The sequence below is a fragment of the Molossus molossus genome, unplaced genomic scaffold (assembly GCF_014108415.1).
Source record: "Molossus molossus isolate mMolMol1 unplaced genomic scaffold, mMolMol1.p scaffold_m16_p_24, whole genome shotgun sequence".
NCBI classification, from domain to species: Eukaryota; Metazoa; Chordata; class Mammalia; order Chiroptera; family Molossidae; genus Molossus; species Molossus molossus.
The window spans coordinates 12041030-12066209 of NW_023425360.1; the positions used below are offsets into that span (position 1 = coordinate 12041030).

At 52.0% G+C, this 25180-nt stretch overlaps 1 protein-coding gene across 1 annotated transcript in view; it reads left to right on the forward strand.

Moving 5' to 3' along the window:
* Nucleotides 1-25180, forward strand: part of CHSY1 (chondroitin sulfate synthase 1) — a 49744-nt gene that overhangs the window by 1622 nt on the left and 22942 nt on the right. The window contains exon 2 of the mRNA XM_036277860.1: nucleotides 13851-14346. Coding sequence (XP_036133753.1) covers nucleotides 13851-14346 — 496 coding nt within the window. The remainder of the gene's footprint in view (nucleotides 1-13850; nucleotides 14347-25180) is intronic.

Genomic DNA, 25180 nt, shown 5'->3' on the forward strand with positions numbered 1-25180 from the left:
GTACACCCACATGACTGCACTTTGGTGACAAGTCCTGTGACTGTACAACATTGGGGACCGCTATCAAAGTAGCTGGTTCATATAGTAGATGGTGTGAATCTTTACCCCCCTCCCCAAACAGATACATTGTCGTGGATACGAAAGCAGTATATGCAAACCAGTAGGGTTTCAGTTATACTCAGAAAATGTAATGCAGACTGAATCTCATGTTTTACACTTGGAGATGATCTTGTCCCAAAACCCAGGCTTGACCTCTTTGGGCCTCTTTCCAAATCTGCTACTTCATCTTTTTTAGACCTGAGATTTCATCCCCTTGTTTGTTTTCTTTGGGGCAGTTAGGGGAAAGTGGAAACACAATTTACCCTCTGTGCTCCCCCGCCCCTTCCTTCTTTGTGACAACTCTGCCTTTCTGATAAAGGAAAACCCTTACCTAGAAACAGTGTATCCCATCTTCCTCCTTTGTGACAACTCTGCCTTTCTGATAAAGGAAAACCCTTACCTAGAAACAGTGTATCCCATCTTCCTCCTTTGTGACAACTCTGCCTTTCTGATAAAGGAAAACCCTTACCTAGAAACAGTGTATCCCATCTTCCTCCTTTGTGACAACTCTGCCTTTCTGATAAAGGAGAACCGTAGGGGGAAACAATGTATCCTGTCCAGTCACTCTGTCAGCTCTCCAGCTAACCTTTTCTATCTCTCTGATCTTAAGAAGTTACAGTTACTTGGAGCCTGAGGGTGGACCTGCCCTGCCTGTTAAGGTCCTCCGCTTCTCAGCTGTCAACCCTGTGTTTAGACTGGCTGCAAGAGACGGCACGGGACGATTTTAGCCGTAAGGAACTTCTGAGGCAGGCCTGAATTGGATGGAGGTTAGAGGGTGTAACTTATGATTATGACTTTGCTGTGCTTTGCAGCCTGGGCCAGAAGTCCATGCTCAGCTCTGAAATCATAAATCTCATGCACAACTGGGTGTAAAAGTCAGCTGCAATCTCTCAGCACAAGGTAGAGCTCGCGTTTGCCGCTGGGTATGATCTCTCCTAAGAGGCGGGTTCGTTGTTTACCTTGGAAAAAACTCCAGTGTGTTGTGTTTTTGCTTTTTAAAATAAAATCAGCCTTTGGCTTCTGAGTGGAAGGAGATGCCGACCTGTTCAGTAAGCTGGCATTATGGTATACTTTTATGGTACAGTATTGGGAATGTCAGAAGGTAGATCCAGAAAGGAGCTTAAAAAACAAACACACTTAGTCGATATGCCTGTCTGCATTGAAACGAGTACATTTAACGATGGGACAGCCCCATCGCTACGCCTTTTGCTTCCCTATGCTTGAAGTAGGGAGAGAGGCCACCAAGGGATGGTAGCACTGCCATGACAACTCAGAGCAGGCAAGACACCAATTTTTAAAAACAAGCAAAACAAAATTCAAAGTGTAGCCGATCAGGGACCATCCAGGGCTGACTTCTTCCATCAGCCCTGAGTGATCCAGATTCATTAAAATGTTCAGATACAGCCCTGGCCGGTTTAGATCCGTAGTTAGAGCATCAGCCCACGGACTAGAGAGTCCCGGGTTCGGTTCCCACTAGGGGCACGTACCTCGGTTGCAGTTTGTCCCCAGCCCCAGTTGGGGTCGTGTGGGTGGCAGCCACTCAATGTGTCTCTCACACGTTGATGTCTCTCTCTCTCTCTCCTGCTCTATCTGAAGATAAATGCAAAAAAAAAAAAATGTCCTCGGGTGAGAATAAAAAAAAAGTTCAGATACATCACTTAGGATTTGCGCCCTTGTTCACAAGGACATGCCTTGCCCCTCTGAACCGGACTCTGAGTGTTGGGGACACGGTGGAGATGCTTGTCATGGAGCTGCTGTTGCAGTGGGAGGGGCAGATGCTACAGGGGGGTGTCCGACTGTGATGGGTGCTGTGGAAAAAATAGAGCAGAGTGTGGGCGGGGTGGGGTGGGGTCATATTTTAGGTGGTTGGGGGAAGAAGACCTCAGAGAACGTGGTGTCTGGGCTGAGACCTGATCATGGGCAACCGGTTGTGAATGTCACTGATGAGCACTCGAGGGGAGAGCTGGTAAATTACAGGCAGTAACCAGCCGGAAAGACACCGGAAGAAAGAGGACGGAGGCCTAGCTGAGCTCTGGTGCAATTTCATTCTGAGTGAATCACCCTCCGAGGGTTTAGGCAGGCAAGGGAGGCGACTGCATTGTGTTGTGAGCAGTTCGTTTTGCCTAGTGTGTGGGGAATGGATCGTAGGGAAGCAAGGAGATGTTAGGAGGTGGTCCAGGTGAGGGAGGGGTGGCTGGAGCTGGTGGTCGTGGAGATGGAGAGAAGGTGCTGGTCCCTGGATAGCTGCAGGCTGGAGCCAGAGTTTAAGACCTGCTGACGGAATGCCGGTGAGGAGCGAGCACAGAGGAATCAGCAGTGACTTCTAGGATTTCGCCTTGAGATGGGGAGCCTAAAGGGAACTGATTGAGGCCGGGAAGGAGGCGCATCAGCAGAGCGCTGGTTTTGCACAGGAAGGGTTTTGAGGACGCTTTTGGACACACAGGTGGGTGTACCCTTAGCTTCATCAATGTCGTGACTTTAGAAAGGAATCGAGAGATTTGCCTCTGAAGGTAGTATAGTGTTGGAGGTCTGAGAGCATCTTAAGGAAAGATTCCTTGAGGGTTCTACAAATGAAGAAAACAGTTACTTTACTCATCTGCAAAGCGGTCGTCTTCTGGGTGATGTTACTTGGGAATGGTACCATTCTACTTCCATGGGAATGTATTATGCCGGCAGTCTATTAGTAGCTGCACTTCATAGTTTCCCCATATTTTTTCTTTTTTTAAAAAAACTGTGTTGTTTGAGCCCTGGCTGGTTTTGCTCAGCGGTTAGAGCATCGGCCTGTGTACCAAAGAGTCTCAGGTTCGATTCCGGTTGAGGGCACGTACCTCAGTTGCGCTTTGGTCCCTGGCCCTGGTCAGGGTCATGCAGGAGGCAACCAGTCGATGTGTCTCTCTCACATCGATGTTTCTGTGTGTGTGTCTCTCTCCCCCTCCCTCCCATTCTATCTGAAGATAAGTGGGAAAATATCCACTCATATTTTAAAAAAAAAAAAAAATGTTGTTTGATACATAGAAGTTAAATTGTCATGCAGTTCATTGCTCTTCCTTTTTGATTTTAGTTTTTTTTCCTCTAAGCTCAGAAATGGATTACTCAGGAGAGAGTTTTAAAAGTAACTTTTTTTCCCCCTTCAGATTCTGGAAGAGGTAGAGACACTCACCTCCTGTTTCCCCGACTGGTGCACGGTCTGGTACCATCGGTGGGGGAAGCCCTCTCGTTCCCTTACAGTCCGGATGCTGGTCCCCAAACTGAGTCCCTGGGTGCGTTTCAGACTTCCTATTTGTTCCGTCGGTCTGTCTGTTCTCCTGCCAGTACCACCCATCGCAATGATTGGAGGTTGAATGATGTTCTAATATCCGGTAGACAAGTGCCTCTTTGTTACTTTTCTGTCGCAGACATTTCTTGGCCACACTTCACCTGTTCTTGCTGGGAGAGTTCTGATGCTATTTAGATTTTTTTTTTTTTAATGTTTGATTAAAAATAAAAGAAAACGTGCCTACTTAGCTATGTCGTCCATGTTTATGCCCAGACACTGAGCAAACCCAATACCTTTCGTTTGTCTTGGTTCTTAGCTGCCCTGGGCTGAAGCTGGGGAACTGTTTTTGTTCTTTCTTTACGTTCTCAGAAGAAAGAGGTGGATGGTTTCTCTTCCTTGCCCCAGGAGTGATAAAGGGCGCCATGGAAAATGAGCATCAGTCTGTAGGGAGTTGTGGGAAGAAAGTTGGAGAAACGCTAGCTGTCGATAGGGGAATCTTACTGCGACATGTCACACCAGTGAGTGACCTCATCCTGGCGTTTGCAATGAAGGTGGACGCTCCTTTTTGCACCTCAGAGAGCCAGTCTTGTGGTTCCTCTCCTTATTTCTTGAACTTAGTAGACCTGGTTTATCTTGAAACACCTTAGAGCAACACTTGCTTTCTCAGATAGAATTCAGTTTGGCAGAAATTTGCCCAGAGCTTTCCACCATCCAAATAATCGTCCGGTGAGTGGGTTTTTGGAGCACAACCCATTGGCTGTTGTGATGACCTGTGTAAGAAGACTGGTGGGAAATGTCCTGAAATGAGTTTCATTGTGTGTCCTGGGTCCAGACCTTGATGCCCTCAGGCGGTTGGAGCAGCCCAAGGAGAGCCGTGGTTATCAGTAGAAGATTCCACCGGTTCTGTTCTAGTCACTGGCCGTTGACTAAGCTGCTGTTTATTGAACATAGATTGCTGCGCCTATCCCTGCGTGGTTCATCGCACAGGGAAGGAAACGGACAGCAATATCGGATGATCGGTGCTCACAGGACGCTTGGACTAATTAAGAAAGGGCTACATTGCTGTGTGAAAAAGGGGATCCAGAATGCCTGGGCCTTGGCTGGTTTGGCTCAGAGGTTAGAGCGTCAGCCCGCAGACCAATGAGTCACAGGTTCAGTTCCCAGTCGGGGGCACCTGCCTCGGTTGTGGTTCGTCCATGCCCTGGTGGGGTCGTGCAGGAGGCAGCCCGTCTGTGTGGCTCCATCATGTCGATGTTTCTCCCTGTCTCTCTCTTCCTCCCTCCCACTCTATCTGATGATAAAAAGAAAAGAAAGAATGGTCTGGCCCACACTCCTGTCTCTTTCTCTCGCTTCATCTTGAAGGGTGAGTTGAGGCAGAGACAAGAACAGGTTCCCAGAAACATGAACTAGCAGGAAGTAATGAAGGCATCACTGGGGCTGGGACCTGAGAGCTAGCAATTCCTCTAGAAGTGTCTCCGAAGGAATTTCAACATACCCTCAAAGAAGCAGAAATCTCAGGTATCTTTGGTGTCCTCCATAGGAGTAGTGGGCTCAAACGATCTCACTGATGTATCCATGCCTTGATCTACTTCTTAATCGTAAAAAAAAAAAAAAAAAAAAAACTAAAAAAAATTGTGTGGCTGAAGTATTGAAATGAAGAAAGAGTCACGACATATTTGAGGGACAGTGGTGATAAAATTGTATGCCCAGCATGAGACCCATTTTGTTTCAAGTCAAACAAAACAAATGTGTGTGTGTGTGTGTGTGTATGCACTCGCGCGCGCGCGCGCGCGTGTGTGTGTGTGTGTGTGTGTATTGGCACAGCGAAGGCAACACGGAGCTGAGTGGTTTTTCATATTCTCCTTGGAACTCTTCTCTATTTTTGCGTTTTCCTGCAGGGAGCGATTATTTGTAATAGTACTACAGTGAAAAGGGGCAGGGAGTAGGAGCTGACAGCTCTTGGAAGGAAATGTGAATGAAGTTTTAATTTTTTAAAAAAATAGTTTATTGATTTTTAAGAGAGAAGAGAGAAACACCAATCAGCTGCCACTGGCGTGCCCCCTACTGGGGATCGAGCCCAAAACCCCGGGCATGTGCCCTGACCAGGAATTGATCTGGCAGCCTCTGGGTGCACGGGCCGATGCCCAGCCCCACTGAGCCACACCGGCCAGGGCAAGTGCAGTTTTGAGTGTGTTGAATCGCAGGCAACTGCAGGACAGCTGGGCACAGATGGCTCGCTGGCTCCTGGCCCCCAAGACTTGGCTGCCGTCATTCTTATTTCAGGGAACGACCGTTAATCCTGTCCGGAAATGCGGGGGTAACACGTTATCTGGTTACTGTAATCATGTTATCCTCCGTAACTGACATCACAACTTGTAGGGGATACTTGGGAGAATCGGGTGACAGTGTTTTTAACCTGGGCCCCAGCTCCTGTGTGTGAATGGAGGTACCCAGGGCTCCTGCCTGTTGCCAGTGTCATTTCGGCTTTGGTTCTGGGCGGAATTGGGGGAACAGGAAACTCAGTTATCACGTAAAACAGAGAAGCATGTGTCACTGCAGTACCCCGTAGCCGAGTGCCTCCACCTGTGGATGGGTAAAATAAGCTGGAGTCAGCTTCGATTTGATGCCTCTGGGTGTGTGATTGAAACTGTACGTACTGATGCCTTGTAGAGGGTTGTTGTGTACGGGGCCCCTCGCTGCAGTGGCTGCTTGTCCTCTGTGTGTTCCCACCCGAGGCCGGGAAGCGGTGGGCGGGCTGCAGAGTGGCTGAGGAACCAAGGGGGTGAAGGTTTCAGACGCCGACGTCCGATTCCAGTCTCCTGGCCTCCGTCACCCCGTGTCCTCGGCTTGCAGGCCGGGCCGGGCAGACACGGAGCGGGCGGGAGTGGCTAAGGGGTGCAGGCTGCTCCCCTTATCTACCACGACTGTTTTCTCAGCCTTATCAGAGGAGGGGGGACTGGGAAAGAGATGTGGGGATCACCTGAGAAGCAGGCGGAGGGGGAAGGAGCCAAGGGGCCGGCCAGTGCGGGTTTGAATCAGACCCGCTCAGGCGTGGCTGCCACGCTTATTAGCTTTGGGAGGTTGACAAATGACTTACCTGGCCCTGCGCCTCCGCCTCCTTATCTGTGAAGTGTGGGTGAGGACGACTCCCAGACCTCGCGGAGCTGGCCTGGGTCGAGTGTCTGCTGACCTCTGCACCGCTTGGCTCTGGAGAATTGCTTGGCCGAGGTGGCTGTTAAGAGGGCTGGGAGCCAGGCAAGACGGACTTGCGGAAGGGTCGGCTAACAGAGATTCGGGGTCCTTTTATTGTTTGCATTAAATAACCCTAATGTAAAAAATACATATATTTTTTGCTTAGAATTAGATTCGAAAATGAATTTTGCTCATGCACGATTAGGAATGAATGGCACAGCCCTAGCCAGTGTCGCTCAGCAGTTAGAGTGTTGGCCCTCAGACCAAAGAGTCGCGGGTTCGATTCTGGCCAAGGGCATGTACCTCTGTGATTTGTCCCCAGCCCAGTTGGGGTCGTGTGGGTAGCAACCAATCGATGTGTCTCTCTCACATTGATGTTTCTCTCTCTCTCTTCCTCTCTCCCTCCCTCCTGCTCTATCTGAAGATAAATGGGAAAATATCCTTGGGCGAGGATTCAAAAATTTAAAAAAAAAAAAAAAAAGAATGGCATGTGTACACTTCGAATGGCACGTGTACACTTCGAATGGCACGTGTACACTTTGAAGTGTACAGGAAAGGCGGCTGGCTGCCCCGCCCTTGCAGCTTGGGGAGCGCGTCCTGAGATCAGAACTTGCCTGTCCTGACTCCAGACTTTAATTCTGCCCTTCAGAGAGGGTGGATCTGTGGTCCCCGCTGATGAGTGTTCCCATTGTTGGCTGGGAACCTGGGCTCCAGGCAGGTTGCCGTCAGCTCCTGAGGCGGCCGGACCGCCCCGGGCCGCGGCCAGGCCATTGTTGAGGAGGGGCGTTGTAATCCACCCGCCTGCTGCTTTGTTGAGGGGAGAAAAAGGCAACTGTACTTTGGTTTGTCCTTTAACAACATTTTCCCACCTTTTTACCTACTTTCAAAGACAATGGGAGATTGCTCACAGCATAAGGTCCTCCCTGCACAAGGAGACAGTTAGCGATTTTGAAAGAGGAAACTGTATCCGGAAACCACACACAGAAAGAAAAGGCTGGGCTGAGTCCCCGGGCTGCTGAGCTCCCACACCAGGCGGGACAGGTAGTGGCCTGAACCCGCTTCCGATGTCCTGCCCCACCTGCCTTCGGCTCCAGGCGAGGCCTCAAGGCATCCTGGGGTAGCTTTGGAAGACCAGCCTCAGAGTTTTCCCTGACCAGGTTCAAGGTCATGGGTGCCCTGACCGGCTGCCTTCCTCTGTGTGCACTGCCTGGGGGGATGGGCTCAGGTTGCCTGTCCATCGCCTGTGCCTCCGGGAAGGACTCTCGCTGCTCTTGCCCAGCTTCTCCCCGTCTGCCTCCAGGGAGTCTCAGGTCTTGGTGTCTGGTGTAGTCCCCGAAGCGTGAACGTGGGACGCAGCTGTGACTGTGGCTTCTCCTGAGTGCCTGCTGGGAGACCGGCAGCTACGTTAACCCCCCCCTCGTTAGTAGACGTGGGGTCACATGGTGGCAGATCCGTGTCACCACCTGAGCGCCTGGGTCGAGGTGGCACGGCCCCAGCCTGACGTGCGGTGTCTGCCGTGGGCGTGGAGCTGGGTGGGCAGCCCCCGCGATTGTGCCTTCCTCACCATTGTTTCTCTTTGGCCTTGTTTTCTTGCTCATTTTTTTCATCATGTATACATTCTAGGTTGTCGATTTCTTCTGCAATGTGGGAGACTATAAATATAGTATATGTTTAATGCCTGTTGTCTGCCCGTTCCACGGGGTAGAGCTGTATTCCCCTGCCTTCCTGGACTCCCAATTCTGAGGCGACTTGACCAAATGAGCCCTTTCAAACTTGCCACTGTAACCATCAGATACCGTGTCATGGTGACTTGGGGGGAACTCACAGAAAATCCTCCCTTTTTACCTATCAAAAGTAGTATAACTTAAAGCGTACAAAATTGTGAAAGAAAGGACTCAATTGTATTCTATTTATCTGTTAGTTTTTATCCATCAGATAGAATAAAAATACTTCTAGTACACAAGTAACATTTTCTGTTGTCTGATCTTTTTATTTATTTATTTATTTGTGGCTGCTTTTTAGCTTAAAGCTCTCCCCCAGCTGTAAACTTTGCCCTAGCTCTAAAAATACCTACCTGTCGTTGCAGAAAGTGTAGAAAGTGTAGAAAACCCGAAGAAGAAAATTCAGTCCTTTCTGATCCTTCGTCCAGAAAGAACCGCAGTCGGCACCTCAGGGCAGCGCTGTGCATGATTTTATTCGTGTGTCTCCTTCTACTCCCCTCCTGATCCGCATCGCGACCCCGCGGGCTGCTTTGTAAACGTGTCTGTGTCATGAATGTGGGCCCAGGACAGCAGGCAGGACTGCGATGCAGTTTGGTACAGAAACGGCTTCGACGTCATTCTTCTGAAACCACACGGAATAGAGATGGAAGCTGGCGAGATGCTGGCCCCGCAGAGGCGGCCCTCGGCCCGCTGACGTCCTCCAGCCGTGTTGCCGAACTGTGATTTAACTCGGTGTCAGGATAGTAGTTAGCAGCCTGGCGATGGAAGCGGGCTTGGCCCTGTCAGATTCCAGCCGTCTTATCTGTGCGCTAGCACGACTCGGCTATCAGGTGGCTGGAAACTGAGCTTCCTGGCCGAGGGCCTTTGCAAACGTTCTGTGGTTTCAATTAAGCCGAGAGCTGTGTGTTCCCGCTAACGAACGTGTTGATGGCCAAGTTGACATTTGCTTATGAAAGTTGAGAAACTGACCGCAGCGGCAGCACCTCCAACGTTTCCTTGACGTGTTGATTCCCCCCCCCCCCAGGACGGCGAAGCGCCCCTATGTTCAGAGAACATGTCACTTCGTGGAGCGGTTTAAACTAAAGATGCCCCTGAGTGAAAAAGATCATCATTTCTTGACATCGGAAGATTTACAGAAACTTCATATTAAGAGATTTCCCTCAAACCACCCGTCAATTAAGAACAGAAAACGGCAACAAGAGGTTTTTCCCTGGGCTCCCTAAAAAGGGAAAAGAGAATTGGGTGGAGTGAACCATAAAACTGCAGAGAGGATTTTAAGGATGATTTGAGGTTAGGTTGTCTGCTTTTGACATTAATTGGTCTCTCTTCGTGGACACTGACATCATTTCGAGTCACAGCCTAGGCATCCCTGTGCCGGGGATGGTGGTCCTCCCAGGGCCGGCTTTGATCTGTCCTGGCTGGTGGCCACGTGGAAGGAGCCGGGCCGGGCGGGCCGGACCTGACCCTCCGTCCAACGTGAAGCCTCCTGGTGGTGTAAGGGAAAACACTTGTAACGTTTAAAGCCTCGTTAGCCTATGACCCTGACATTGCTGAGATTAGTAGTCAAACAGGATTCTGACACACAGCCTGAGGGCCAGGTTCTTAGGCAGAAATGTGAGAAGGGGCGTTTTTCACGCACCTTTGCTGGAGACCGTCCACGTCAGCCCACACGTTCCTGTATTGGGTGATGTCACACCTATGCAATGACTTCCAAGCATTAAAGCTCACAGCCCTATAAGGCAGGGACTGTTGTTGTCCTCTGTTTACAGATAAGGAAAGTGAGTCACAGACTTATCTCCCCAGAGTGGAGCGGGGTTCTCACCCCACAGCCCAACTCCGGGGCCCTCACTCCTGCCAGTCACCATGCGTTACTGTCTCACCTGCCCGTGTCCCCCGGAATGTCACGGTGCTTTCGTATTCTAAGGGCTTTTCGGGTTGGCTACTGTAGTATTACTTTGAACTTGGTCCGTCTCATTAATCACATTTTAGTTCAGAAGCAATTGGGTAGAAGCTCAGGTTAAATTGATTTTCTTTATTATCTTTTTTAAAGCAATTGTAACATAATGCAGACTCCTTATCTTTAAACTGCAATTCAGAAGCGCCGTGAATGGCAGTATATTTCAACTCCAGCATGCCTGTGAATTTTACCTCTTAATTGTTTTCTGGTTCTGTTTTGATTAAGTTGATTTCTTTCTGCGTGTAGGAATGGTTGGAAAAGTTAGTGTAGGTTATGGAAAGTGATGAGACGCCCTCTGGAAATTTCTCTAAGGTAGAGACAGCCTGGCCAGTGTGACTCAGTGGATTGAGCGTCGCCCCACGGACTGAGGTCCTGGTTCAATTCCCGGGGGGGGCACTTGCCTAGGGTTGCAGGCTGGATCCCCAGTAGGAGGCGTGTAGGAGGCAGCTGATGGATGTGTCTCTCTCATTTATGTTTCTATCTGTCTTTCCCTTCTCTCTAAAAAAATCAATAAAAACATATTTTTTTAAATAATAGAGTCAGAAATTATGTCTGTCCACACACAGACACACACGCACGTGCACACAGATACACATGCACACACACACACACCCCATCTTTAAGTCACAGCACATGAGTGAGCAGTATTTACTGATATCTGTTATGTACCATGCACTGAAATTATTGATATTTGCAAAGAATTGTTGTGACTGCCAAACAAAATCATTTCTACATAAAGGGAGGAGGCGAGGCGGGGGCTCCTTGGGCAGGGGTCTTCTCCGTGTTTCTCGTCCCCACTGACTTCCCGAGCCTGGACTTGACCGCGTCAAAGGACTGTTTTGTTTATTACACTTTCTAGGTAGGTTGCAGTTCCTTCTCATTTTTAAATGGACTTGTATCTTGCCCAGCTGGTGTGGCTCAGTGATTGATAGTCGACCCATGTATCAGGAGGTTACTGGTTCATTTCCCAGTCAGGGCACATGCCCAGGTTGCAGGCCCAATCCCCAGTTGTAGGCATGCAGGACGTAGCCAGTCGATGTTCTCTCTCATCAATGTTTCTGTCTGTCTCTCTCCCTCTCCCTTCCTCTCTCTCTAAAATCAATAAAGGAAAAAATCAATGAAGGAAGGAAGGAAGGAAGGAAGGAAGGAAGGAAGGAAGGAAGGAAGGAAGGAAGGAAGGAAGGAAATGGATGTGTATCTTCAGGGGAGGGCTTGGTTTCTCCTTAAATGAATGCCCACCCTGCTGTGTTTATGTTCTTTTCCTCAGTAGCACAGTCTTTGTGCAAATGTAGGCCCCTATCTGCAGTCCCATTAGGCTTCATATATGCTGAATTCGTTGTAAAAACTTGCCGTACGTGACATAAGACATCTAAAACCCATAGGCATTAAGGAGAAAACCTTACAGCTGTTGTGTTACATCCATTCTAAGATAGACTTTTTTTTCACATTTTTTTTATTTTTTTATTGATTTTTAGAGAGACAGTGAGGGAGAGAGAAACATCAGTTAGCTGCCTCCTGCATGGCCCCTACCAGAGATTGAGCCCGCAACCCGGGCATGTGCCCTGACCAGGAATCGAACCTGCAGCATTTTGGTGCACGGGACGATGCTCCTGCAAACTGCGCTACCCGGCCCGAGCTTGTTTTCCACGAACACCCGAGAGGTCGGAATGCCCGCTGCCGTTGCTGACATCCTGGGCTGTGATTGGCCGTTGCTCTTGGCACATGCAACAGTGGTGCGTCTTGAAATTGACAGCCCAGTTTTGATGAAAAAACAGTATCTATTCAGTCCTTGGACATTTTGAGAAACACGTTTGACCAAAAAAGCCGTTCCCATTGAAGTTTCCCTCTGCTTGAATGCGATAGGTCAGAAGTCACTTCAGGTTCTTTCTATTTGGATCGGGAGGGCAATGAAAAGCCAGTAACAGTTTACTTCGTTGTAGTGTTTTGAAAATTACAGAAGTGGTGTTTGTGCTTTAGAAGTTTGTTTTGCGAGGTGAAGAGGGTCCCGGAGAAGGGGTGTGTGGTGGTCGCGGAGGAACGTGAAGTCACTGACCTGATGCTTAAAAACGGTTAAAATGGCAAACTCCAAGGTTTTGTTTGTTTTTTTTATCCTCACTCAAAGATATTTTTCCATTTTTTGTACAGATATAGTGGGAGGGAGAGAGAGGAAGAGAGAGAGAGAGGGAAACATCGATGTGAAAGGGACACATCGAGTAGCTGCCACCCGCACGACCAACCAGGGCCGGGGACAGACTGCAACCGAGGTACGTGCCCTTAGCGGGAACCGAACCCGGGTCTCTCCGGACTGCAGGCGGACGCTCCAACCGCTGAGCCAAACCGGCCAGGGCGCAAACTCCAAGCTTTGTATGTTTTATCACAATTAATTTTTTTCCCCCAAAAATAGTACTATAATGCTTATAACAATTTTACTCAGTATAGCGATACACAGAATAAAAAGTGAAAGTCGCCGTTCCCCCCCTCACGGCCCCTCCCCATCCCCCCACTTCCGCACCTCTCCACCAGAGCCGGATCTTTTCCAATAGTCATCCTCAGACTTCCCATCGTGGGGGGTGGGGAGGTACACGTGGTTTTGGCCCTTCCAGTCGCTGTCACTATCATAAGCCCATTGTAACAGTTAAGGAAGATAGAAATGTATTGGGAAGGACATTCCTGGGGAACCGTGCTTTTTAAAAATCGTATTAAGGCTAAATGTACTAATTGACACCTTGCAGGAGATGTTTCTCCTAGAAGTCGTCTGTATAAATGCATCGTAAGAGCCACACTGCTTCAGCTCTTACGTACGGTGTAAAGAGAATATAAGGGAAAATGTGACCTCACAGCCTTCAACCTGCTCTTCTGTGTCCTTCCCGCTGACCACTTTTTCCTCTGTTGGTGGGGTGAGCAGTTCCCCCAAGAAATTCTCATCTGGGCTCCTGGGTCTCCTGCCTCCAGCTCACCGCCGGGGGTTCAGATGCCCCATCCCTTCAGTGCTTCCCGGGACTGCAGAGCGGAGAGGCCCATGTCCAGGCTCTGCCAGGCCCTGCAGTTCGCCTCCACTCCCCCCCGTGACGCCCTCCCGCACTGCGGTCTCGGTGTCTGTCCCCTGCGTGTGCCTGGCTCATGCCATTCTCTCAGGGCCGTGTCTTAGCAGGTACCACGTCCGTCCGTGAGACCGTGTCAGTGAATGTCTGTCCTTCCTGCCGTCACCTGGCCCAGCACGCACTTGGCGCTCGATGAGCCTGCCAGGAGAAGTCGCGGAACAGTTGGGTGGTTTTGTGGAGCGGAGGTGTTTGTGGCCTGGGAGTTGATGGTGGCAGCAAATCACCCTGAGTGTTTGGACCTTGGTGGCCTGGAAGTTCGGTGTCAGCCTTAGCGACCACTCGGTGATGCTGGGACTCTGAGCACGCGCGTTCTCTTTTGTCGGGAATCTGGAGGATGAGTGTGGACGTGGACGTGGCCGTGGCCGGCAGCGTGGGCTTCCGCTGAGGGGAAGCGAGCCGGTCAGCAGCTTGTTATCAGATTCCTTCCGAACACACGGGGATGCGTCACGAGCAGATATGGGGGCTTCTGGAAATGAGCAGCTTGGCCTAACCTGCTCTCTCACTGATATTTGTTTTAATTCCAGAACGTGGTCCAAGACAATTCCTGGGAAAGTCGAATTCTTCTCAAGTGAGGGCTCAGATACGTCCATTCCGATCCCAATAGTGCCACTGCGGGGCGTGGACGACTCCTACCCCCCCCAGAAGAAGTCTTTCATGATGCTCAAGTACATGCATGACCACTATTTGGACAAGTATGAATGGTTCATGAGGGCGGACGACGATGTGTACATCAAAGGAGACCGTCTGGAGAATTTCCTGAGGAGTTTGAACAGCAGCGAACCCCTCTTCCTCGGGCAGACAGGACTGGGCACCACAGAAGAAATGGGCAAACTGGCCCTGGAACCGGGTGAGAACTTCTGCATGGGGGGGCCCGGCGTGATCATGAGCCGGGAGGTGCTCCGCAGGATGGTCCCGCACATCGGCAAGTGTCTCCGCGAGATGTACACCACCCACGAGGACGTGGAGGTGGGAAGATGCGTGCGGAGGTTCGCGGGGGTGCAGTGCGTCTGGTCCTACGAGGTAAGAACAGAAGCAAATCTGTGAATGTCGTAGTCCTGAACCCGTCGTAGGAAACGAGTGATCGTATCCTCTTCAGGGTGATTCTCCACATTTAGTGATGACACAGTTTTACCTTCGTTTTTTCCATTCGATTTCCCTCTCGTCACCTTTTCTCTTGGTTTTTAGAACGTACCTTCTATTCTTCTGTCCCGACTCCTTAGTTAATAAATAGGAGGCATTTGGGGCCCGAAGGAAGGATGGGTCGCTGCAGCCTTTACAGCAGTTTTTTTGTTTGTTTGTTTGTTTTGGTGGTACGTGCCCCTAGCAGGACCTGAACCCGGGACTCTCTGGTCCGCAGGCCGATGCTCAACCGCTGAGCCAAACTGGCCAGGGCCGTACTGCTGTTTTCACGATAATCCCGAGAATTCGTCCAGATGCTTCTGACCTGCAGATGTGATGCAGCCGCCGCGGTGTCCCTGCCCCTGTCCTTCCGCAGGCCCCCTCTCTGGTCACGGTGACCCACACAGTTCAGAAATGTCCGTGTTTTGAGTTCATAAAATGGGGACTGAGGCACAGGCAGCAGCTCTGGGCTCCATATTTCTTTTCAGCCTCGACGGTTTGGAAAGCGATTGCGGTGTGCGCGTGTGCAGTCAGTCTCTGGGCGGCCGCGGCCCGGAGGTGCGGGTGTTTGACGGAAGTCTCCGTGGAGATGTTTTCTGTTTAAACGTGCCAGAGAAGACGAGTTCGCTTCGACGGCTCTGTTCGCACTGGCAGATGGACCCTCGCCCGGGTCACAGGGTCCGCTGTCAGCCGGAGGGGACAGCATGAGTTAGGCTGGAGCGCGTGGCGATCGACGAGTCGCTGATAGCTGTGAGGAGCGGGGCAAATCGCGACGTTTGTCCACGACAAAGAAACACACTTTCTGATGCGAATCGTTAGCGTTTCTTCTGAGTTAATTTTCCAAAGTGCTTGAGTGAAGAAATCCTGTTCGTGCCCGTGCTTGCCTCGCCCCCGGCCTTGCTTTTCAGTGTCTCCTCCTCGCTCGCTCTTTCCTCTGAACTTTTAGGGACGTGGGCGTTTCCCAGTTCCCGGGAAACAGTCGCTGTGGCGTTTCTCATTATGAAAGATATATTTTCCATCCCAAATGGAATTTCAGCGAGCCCTCTAATCTGCACGGGGCTCACTGGATCTAGGGGCATCTCTGTTGTCATGGAGATCTGTAGCAAGGAAAGTGTTGGGGGATTTCGTACAGTTTTAAGCAGAACCCAACTGGCAGTATTTCTGCATTCCCCCATCCTTAATGAAGTAGTTACGACCTTAGCATGTTTCATTACTGTTGAAATGTGTAACGCCTCGTGGATTTTGGAACGATTTCTGCTGCCCCCGACCTCCGAGCTGGCCTTCCGGCCGCAGCTGTAGAAGCCAGGCCTACCTTGGGGGAGACGCGAAGAGAGACGTGTCTCAGCGTTGCCACGCTGCTGTGTCTCACGTGGGGTGAGCCGGACACCGCAGGGCCAGCGTCCCGAGTTGGTCAAGAACTGTGACCCAGCTTGAAGTGTCAGCACGGAGTTAGACAGCATTGGCCTGGGGTCTCGGGTTAGGGGACTGTTCTCAGCTGTCTTCCTCTTACTGTGGCGTAATCACCGAGATGGTCAGCATCCTGACTGGACGCGTGGGGCCGCCCCTGAGCCTTGCGTCTGGGAAATGACCTACAGGGCCGGGCGGGGGGGGGGCTCCCGCCCTGGGTAGTGCCCGGTCCCCGTGTAGGACGTCCCCAGAGTGTGGGCAGTCAGCTTCCATGAGGCCCCTCAGACGCCTGGTGACAGCCCTCCGCCGAGTGCCAGGCTTGCTGTCCACGGGGCCTGCCGGTGACCCTCCCCTCTCCCTTGGGAGAGTCTTCTCCTGGGCCGCGGCTGTCTTTCCCTTCAGATGTGCTGTTTTTATGATACGCAGATTGCGAACGTAAATGTAAATTTACCATTCTTTTCCTCTATAGCTTGTGCTTTTTTCTGTCTTGTTTAAGAAATTCTTCCCTTCCTGGGTCACAGGAATTTTTTCCTATTTTTCTGTCAATTTCAAGTTTTGAATATCATATGTAGTTCTTCATCATTTTATTTTATTTTTTTAATCCTCACCCGAGGATATGTTTTTTATTGATTTTAGAGAGAGGAAGGGAGAAAGAGAAACATTGATCAGTTGTATCCCATATGTGCCCCAACCGGGATTGAACCCGCAACCTGGTTATGTGCCCTGATCAGGAATCGAACCTGCAACCTTTTGGTGTATGGGGTGACGCTCCGACCAACTGAGCCACCTGGCCAGGGCATCCCTTACCGTTTTAAAGAATTCTGTCTATTGGGACATTTACCATTTTATTATTCTTGTCTTTTTTTCTTTGTTTGTAGGGCTTTAAGTGCTTCTAACCTAAGTCATTACTAGGATTGATCCTTGGTTCCCCAGTCAGGCAGCATTAATCTCTCACGTGGACGATGAACTTTCATTTAAACTTCCTCAAATCTGGTTCTTTTATTAAGACTCGAATTACGAGAAACTGTTGAGGTGGCGTCTTAGGTGGAAGGCAATTATGTAAAGCTTTGGGTCTTGGAAGGTGCTTATTTAGCTCTATTATAAATCTGGCCAGGAGGCATCGTTTTTATTTTATTTTATTTTTTTGCAGTTGCAAGAATGCTTTGGGATCGTTCTGACATAATTAAAAGGGCTCCAGGAGCCGATGTCCTTATGGAGATCCAGCTTCCGTTCTAAGCCTGTTTGGGTTATTCTTGTGAGTGTGGTCATTTATTAATACATAGTTTTCAAAAACTTCATTTGGAAATCATTGTAATTTTACAGAAATGCCCCAGAAAACACATCCAAGCGCATCCATGCACCCCGTACCCTGATCACCCTGGTCACCTCTTGCGTCTGCGGTGTCGTTGGCTGTGGTCCTGCGGGTCTCCCTCCCCGAGTGGGGGACAGCCACCCTCCCACACTGCAGCGGGACCTCCACTGCGGCCCCTTCCCTCGGGTAACGTCAGTGCGTTTTGATTACGAACAAGGAGATCCTTTGATATGACCACGGCTTCAGCACAGTTCGCACGGACGCCTTAACCCCCGTCGACATGCGGTTTGTCTGCTGACCCGGCCGAGCCCCGTGGAGCGGCTCTTCCTGCTCGGGGACAACCCGGCCTGGGCCCTGGGCGGCACCTGGCTGCCCGGTCTCTTCGGCCTCCTCTCGGTCGCACAGCCTCTCTCCTTGTCCTTGACGATCTCGACGTTTTCTCTAAGTGGCTTTAAGTACCTCGTTCTCACGAAGAGAAGACTGAACGCGAGAGAGCAAACCGCAGGCAGCTTGTGTGCCGCGTCTGGAGGCCCGGTGAGCGGGGCCTGAGGGGGCCTGAGGCTGCTGAGGCTGCTGGGAAGGCCGGGTGCCCCCACCTTGTCCCCTCGCCACCAGGGTCGCCGCGGTCAACTCCAACTAGACGAGATTCTTTTTTCAAACATTATTGAAAAACTTGAAACAGTTATTTAGGCATATATCTAAAATATTATACTACTATTTTAGTACAAGGGGACAAAAGGAACACTTCTAAGTAACCTATTGATTTTGCTTTTAGCTTTTGTTGTTGTTGATCTTCACCTGAGGATATTTTTTCCATTGATTTTTTTTTTTTTTTTTTAGAGAGAGTGGAAAGGGGGGGAGGGGGAGAGAGAAACATCGATGTGAGAGAGACACATCCATCGATTGCCTCCTGCGTGTGCCCTGACTGGGCCCTGGGATGGAACCTGGAACCCAGGTATGTGCTCTCGACCGGCAGTCGAACCCGCAACCCTCTGGTGCACAGGCTGATACTCTAACCACTGAGCCCGCCGGCCAGGGCTGTTTTACCTGTCTCCTGCTGTCTGTCAGACCTGTGGTGAATGCATAGGTCGCAAGTACGTGCGGAGCTTGGCAGGTTCTCACGAACCAAACTCAGCTGGGCGCTCAGCATCCAGACCTTCCTTATTTCAACTCAGCCTGTGACCAGTAATGAAGGTGCTTTGGGTAGAAAATAATCACTGCTACTGGAAGTTGGAGATAGTTACACATGTGAAAAATGTATCGTCTTTTTAGTAGCTAAAGCTGTCACCTGGTTCAGAATTCCAAAGTGCAAAGGGTGAGAGGGACACATCTCCCCACCTCTGTGTCCGGCCTCTGGGTTTCTGCCGCGGGCCAGCCCCCCGGTGCACCCTGACAAACATGCCAAGTGCGTATGTAAGTGTGTGTGGATGTATGTACACACGCATAGGCAGAGAAGTCTGTATCTCTGACCCCTTCTACGCGGCTGGTACCATGTCTCACACACTGTCTGCATCTGGTTTTCACGGACATGTGCTGGAAGCTTTGCCATTCGGTGCATCAAGAGCTTCATGTTGTTCGTGGACACTCTGGTGTTTCCAGTTCTTCTCAGCGGTGTGTCTGACCATCCTTTAGCCTCTTCCGTGTCGTGGCCACACTGGGCGAGTGACCCCCCGAGGGCTCCTGCTGCCACGGCAGCCCCAGCCGGACTCGGGGTCGTTCTCCTGGCACCCAGAACTTGTCCGGGCTGCAGTGGCTGTGTTGCTCTGAGTTGACCAGGAAGTATTCACTGATGGGCCCAGCACTGCCCTGTGAACGGGCAGGAAGCTGCAGAAGAAGAACCGAAAGGTAAATGGCCTTCTTCTCCCTCGAGAAGCTCAGCTGACTGGAGGACAGCAAAGCCTGTTCATGAGACGGTTGAAAAAATGCAGAAGTGTAAGACCTGTGGTTCCGATTTCAGATACAAGGTGGAGCAGGGAGGCGAGGTCTGAGCTGGAGGTGAGAGCCGTGTGCAGAGGGGTCCTCCTCGCTGGCCGCCTGGCCCCCAGGGAGGTTCACCGCTGACCATCCTCACAGCACTACCTGGGGTGTTTTTTCTTTGACAAACGATGTTTCTGCTGGTTGTCGTGGAGCTGGTTTGCAGCACAGCGGGCTTCCTCCTGGAGGCTGCACAGGAATCTTACCTGCTTAAGAAGCAGGCAGGCGCCGGCAGTGTGGCTCAGTGGCTGAGCGTCGACCCTGCACCAAGAGGTCGCCAGTTCGATTCCCGGTCAGGACACATGCCCAGGTTGTGGGCCCGATCCCCAGTGGGGGGCGTGCAGGAGGCGGCAAATCGATGTTTCTCTCATCGATGTTTCTATCCTCTCTCTCCCTCTCTTTTCCTCTCTCTCTAAAATCAATAAAGAAAAAAAAAATTAAAGAAAAGAAGCAGGTCCTGGCCAATTTGGCTCAGCGGTTAGCGCGTCGGCCTTGGACCAGAGAGTCCCAGGTTCGGTTCCCGCTAGGGGCACACATCTCGGTTGCAATTTGTCCCCGGCCCTATTTGGGGTTGTGTGGGTGGCAGCCACTTGATGTGTCTCTCTCACATCGATGTTTTTTTTTCTCTCTCTTCCTTTCTCTCTCCCTCCTACTCTATCTGAAGATGATACAAAAATGTCCTCGGGGGATAAAAAAAGAAAGGCCCCTGCGTGGCTGGGATGGAGGCTCCGAAGACTGGGCCGACACGCTCTGTCTCCACAGGGCAGACCCCTCGTGGGCTCACGCAGACCGTGGAGCCTTGGCCTGTTGTTCTTTGAGTCCGGTGGTTTCATTTCCAAGCTTCTAACAGGTTAGCAGGGCAAATCCGCACCCCAGAAGGATGTTACCCGACAGGGGCCACGTCAGCAGTGAGTGGGAAGGACACGCAGGGGGATGAGAAATAAGAGGAAGGGAGATGGTGAGCCGCACGGCCTCCAGACCAGCCACTGTGTATTGATTTCCAGCTTCGTTCCACGTGGTTGGGGCGCACACTCTTCCACGTGTAGGAAGCCCTCCTGTGGCCGTTCCGGAGGGCGCCCCGAGAGTGTCTGCAGGTGTCTGCTGGGTCCTGTTGAGTGGCAGGTGTAGGTCAGTGTCAGCATTGCCCAGAGGTCTCAGCCAGGTTGGTCTTTCTCGGGGGGGCCATCCACAAGGGATGTGGGTCACAGAGCCGGTTCCCAGGCCCAGACCCGAAGCAGGCTCGGCAGGTGGAGTCCCCTGACCCGCGCTCTTGACAGGCTCCTCTGCTGTGTCTGCTGGTGGCTCGGCTCTGAGACCCGCCCGTGCCGTCCAGCCTCTTCGACGTTTCCTGTGGCCCAGTGACGTTTTCACTGGGGACGGGGCTGTGTTCTGGTGAGTCGGCATCACCGTTAGCCCCGGACCTGGGTAGCGGACAAGACAGAACAGCCTCAACTTGGGTCTTTCCAGGCAGTGCCGTAGAATCCAGGGAGGCCAGGCCTGGCCAGTGTCCCCTCGTCATAGTGTGACAGGCCGTGTTGAGTGCGGGGGGTTGGGGGCCGGGTAGTCGGTGACGGCGTCCTGGTCGACAGTGAACCTCCAGTCACGACAGGGCAGGGGCTCGGTTAGAGGGACAACGAGAACAAGTCACTTCTGGCCAGAGATTAAACGGACGAACTCTTTAAAGCTAAAACTAAATGGTATTTTTTTTTTTTTTTTTTTTTTTTCCTCACCCGAGGATATTTTTCCTTTTTTTTTTTTTTTTGTACAGATAGAGTGGGAGGGAGAGAGAGGAAGGGAGAGAGAGAGAGAAACATCGACATGAAGGGACACATCGAGTGGCTGCCACCCACACGACCAACCAGGGTCGGGGACAAACTGCAACCGAAGTACGTGCCCTTAGCGGGAACCGAACCCGGGTCTCTCCGGACCGCAGGCCGACGCTCTAACCGCTGAGCCAAACTGGCCAGGGCCTAAATGGTATTTTAAATATCTTTTTGTCTCTGCAGTTGATTTCACAAATGTCTTGTTTATAAATCTAGTTCTAAATCTTTCTCAAACCTCTGCTGTTTTTTTGTTGTTGTTGTCTTAAGCCTCTGCCTTTGTTAGTGGTCATGAACCATAACTTGAGATTTGTTTATCAACAAATTTCAATTAAAAAAATAGTTACAAAGTGTCTATGGATGAGCTGGTGCCTTGAACATTGACATGTGTTTTTGGATAATCTTCCCTCCTGGGGCAGGGCTTAGTTCCCCTCCCATGTCTGTGGGCCGGGCTTAGTGACTCATTTTTAATGAATGGAGCAGGGAATGGAAAAGTATTAACGTTCTAGTAGAAAAACCCGGCAGGCGCCACCTCGCTGTCCGCAGCATCAAGTCGCTTGTATCACACACTCTGGGGAGAGGTGGGCGAGGCTGTTCACCCTGCTCAGAGCCCCGAGGCCATCGCGCTGTGAGACCGCATCGGACAGACCCCGGCCGAGGGCCAGTCTGCAGCTTGCCCGGCCAGGGCTCTTCCAGAGTGCCAAGGTTGCGGGAAGCCAGGACAGACTGGGCACCGGTCACAGATCAGAGGAGACCACAGGTGCCTGCAACTAAATGCATGCGGCCCTGGACTGGAAGAGAAAAGGGGTGTTAGTGGAAAACCTGATGAAATGGGAATAAAGTCTCTAGTTCATCGTGTTGTGTGAACGTGACTTTCTTAGTTCTGATGTGCGTGGTGTAGTTACATAGACGTAACATTAGGGGGGCAGGGTGAAGAGATGGGGCTCTTTCTACTGCCTTTTTTTTTTTTTTTTTTTTGAGAGAGAAGCATTGATGAGAGATAAACATCAACCGGCTGCCTCCTGCACACCCCTACTGGGGATCAAGCCCACAACCCTGGCATGTGCCCCACAGGAATCGAACCCGTGACCTCTCGGTGAACAGGACGACGCTCAGTCCACTGAGCCACACCGGCGGGGCTCTGCTGTCTTCACAGTTCTGCTGTAAACCTGAAATTATTTCCAAATAAAAAGTAGTTGGGACCTGGAGATGGTCTAACGGGACCCAGAAGCGAGGTCACTGGCTGCCGCTGCCTCGTGCTGACCGCTCAGTGCCCTGGGGAGGGGCAGAGGCCGGCCGGCTCGGAAGAGTGGGCCTTCTGTGAGTCTGAGTGGGTATTGTGCAGGATGGGAGTTTTAGCTTATTGACTTCGAGGAAATCGAAGACAGAACGGTCTTTGTTTGAGAGGCCTGCAGACTTCGAACCCTCCGAAAGAGCTTATCGTTTCAGCAAGCTCATAATGCACCGTATTATTACTGTGAAAATGTGTGATGTACCAGCACAGCAGGGCTGCCCCCTGACGACAAAGGAAGGCTCGGGGTTCGCGCGGCGGCTCCATAGCAGCGCTCGGGTGACGTCGCGTGGCTCGCCCTGCGTGGCTTCCTTTCTGTTCTGTGTCAGTGGGCGCCCGCAGGGAGGAAGACATCGGTCATTGTCTCTGATGCCCGACACTTCCTGTCAAAGGTTTCTTCTCTCGGACAATACTGGAGGTTCTCCTCCTTCTTTCGTGTGTGTTGACATCTGTGCCTCCCCTCCAGCGTGACTCACCTCGCTTGTGTTTATAATCGTGCAGTTGCTTAAGGTGGAAAGAGGACCGATCCCCTCAGCAGGCAGGGGGTGCCGCCTGTCTGCGTGGAGGCTGTCGTCGGCGGTTCTCTGGTCATCTCGCATTCCTGTCCTCCTAGCAGGATGCCGCCGGTATGGGTATGGAAATGCCCGGACGATAGAAACACCCTTACCTGTTTTAAATGGTTTATTCATTTAAAAAGTTACCTTGTGCCTGCTCTGTGAGGGGCCTGCTCTAGAAGTGGGGGTTGCAGCCATGAGCAGAGCAGAGCCTGCTCTCATGATCGTTCACGTCTCTGGGGACCTCAGGGAGCAAGGAGGCGGACACATGTTGGCAGGTGGTGCGTAGCCCTCTGCAGAAATACCAGCATAAGGGGGCTCAGCGATGCGGGGGGAGGTGCCAGCCCCACGGGGAGAGTGAGAAGCGAGGCTTGTTTATACCCGGGAGGAACAGCTCCAGCAGAAGGAATGGGTGTGCAAAGGCCCCGAGGCAGGGCGTGTGTGCGTGATGAGAACCGCAGGGAGGTGCTGTGCGTGGGCGGGCCGGGTCCCAGAAGGCCTGTCCCTGGTTAGGGCTCTGGGTTCTGCACTGGGCGAGCTGGCAACTGGGGGCTTAGGGCAGAGGAGTGTTCACAGAGACCCCTGTGGTTTGGGGGTGGAGAGGAAACTGCAGGGAGGCAGGCGATCAGAGACAGACGCCACAGTTTCTTCATAACCGAGGAGAACCACTGTGTCGCTGAGCCGCTCACACCTCTGCTGCAGGGGCGGCTAGAGCTTCCTCGCGGTGTGTGAAGCGAGTGCCCGGGACACAGCAAGCCCTCAGCGGTGGCTGGTGTGTCACTGCTCGGTGTGTCTGAAGTGCAGTCCCTGAACCAGCAGCCCGAGCATCGCGCCCTGTCGGGTCCCACCCACTTCCCGCGTCAGAACTCAGACTGGGCCAGGCGCTCAGACTTCCATGTGCGCCCTGCACCCATCACCGGTTGGCTTTTGAGATTGCCAAGCATTTAAGATTCAAGTGTGTCTTGTCGGTGGCTTGATAGCTCATTTCCTTTCATTGCTGAATAATGTTCCGTTGTGTGGGTGTGGACCACGGAGGACATCTTGGGTGGCCTGGCCTTGGGGGTCATGCCTAAAAGCTGCTGCGAGACTTTTGCAGCATGACTTCGTGCAGACGTGCGCTCTTAGCTCAGTTGGAAGTATGCAGGAGTGTGATCTTCGGATGGTTCGTAGGGTTACCCTTAGCTCTGCGAGAAGCTGTCTGTCCCCCTGTCCTCCGAGGGGCTGTGGCGTCGGTATTTCCACGGCAGGCGCCCGGCCTGTGGCTCCAGCCTCGCTGGCGGGTGCTGCCGTCGGCGCTCCGGATTTCAGCCGTCTCGTTGCTGTCTCGGGGTCTTCTTTCCAGTCACTCCAGGCTGCTGCGCTGTCGTCCGGGCCTGTGTGTCTGTCTCTAGTTGGGGCGCGTGGCTCCCCATTCCATGTTTTAGTGACGTCAGCTTGGACGGGCGTCTGCTGGGCTCCGACGAGGCTCTGGGAGCAGGTTGCATTGGCTCCTCTGAGGTGGGGTTGATTCCTCCCTGTTCTTTCTATGGTGGTTCATGTGCCTTAGGTGTCCAGGCTCTTAACACCGACCGCTTGACCTGCACAGTGACGGGAAAGTTTCTAGGACAAGTCTGAACAGCTTACAGAAGATAATCACGCTCCACGTGTCCTACCCAGGGGAGTATTAACGAGCCCAGAGCGACTTTGAAGAGACGCACACGAATTGTTCATCACGGGGTCGTTCGGCGGGTCGTCGTGAAGTACGGCCACAGGGCAGGGTGGCGAGGTGGGCAGCCTGCGCCCAGCCTGCCCTTCCTAACGCGAGAGGCAGTGATGTGCAAACATCAGTGACCTAGTCGACACTCGGCGGCGTCCAGTGTCATCAAGTACCCGTGTACCTGCTGCCTGTGCCCGGAGCCTGGCCTGGCGTTGGCTCCGTCCCTGCAAGGGCCGTGCTCACGGTGAGCCCGTGTTGGCACCTGCTCGAGGACCAAGCAGCAGAGCCGTGCACACGAGCGGGCAGCCTGCCCTGGGCGGCACAGGTGGCTCCCGGAGGCGGGGCCGGGGGTGAGGACGAGGAGCGGAGCCTGGGGGTGCTCCGTACTCAGCTGGCTCATTTCCCCATTTCCCCAGCAAAGACGTGTCCGTGTGTCACCCCCGACGCCTCGGCCTCACAGGTAAACGAGGTGCCCCCGGTTCAGCTGAAGGCACTTCTTGCGAACACTGGACTTCTTAGGTGACGTCTTCCCTGTCTAATAGGAACAGGGCAGGGGAACGTAAGAGTCAGGAGCGTCCCTCTCGTGAGCCGGCAGAGCATCAGAGATGAGCAAGGCAGGAAGGCTGTGGTCCCGCGGGGGCGCGGTGGGGGGCACGGCTGGTCCTCACAGAGCTCAGCAAC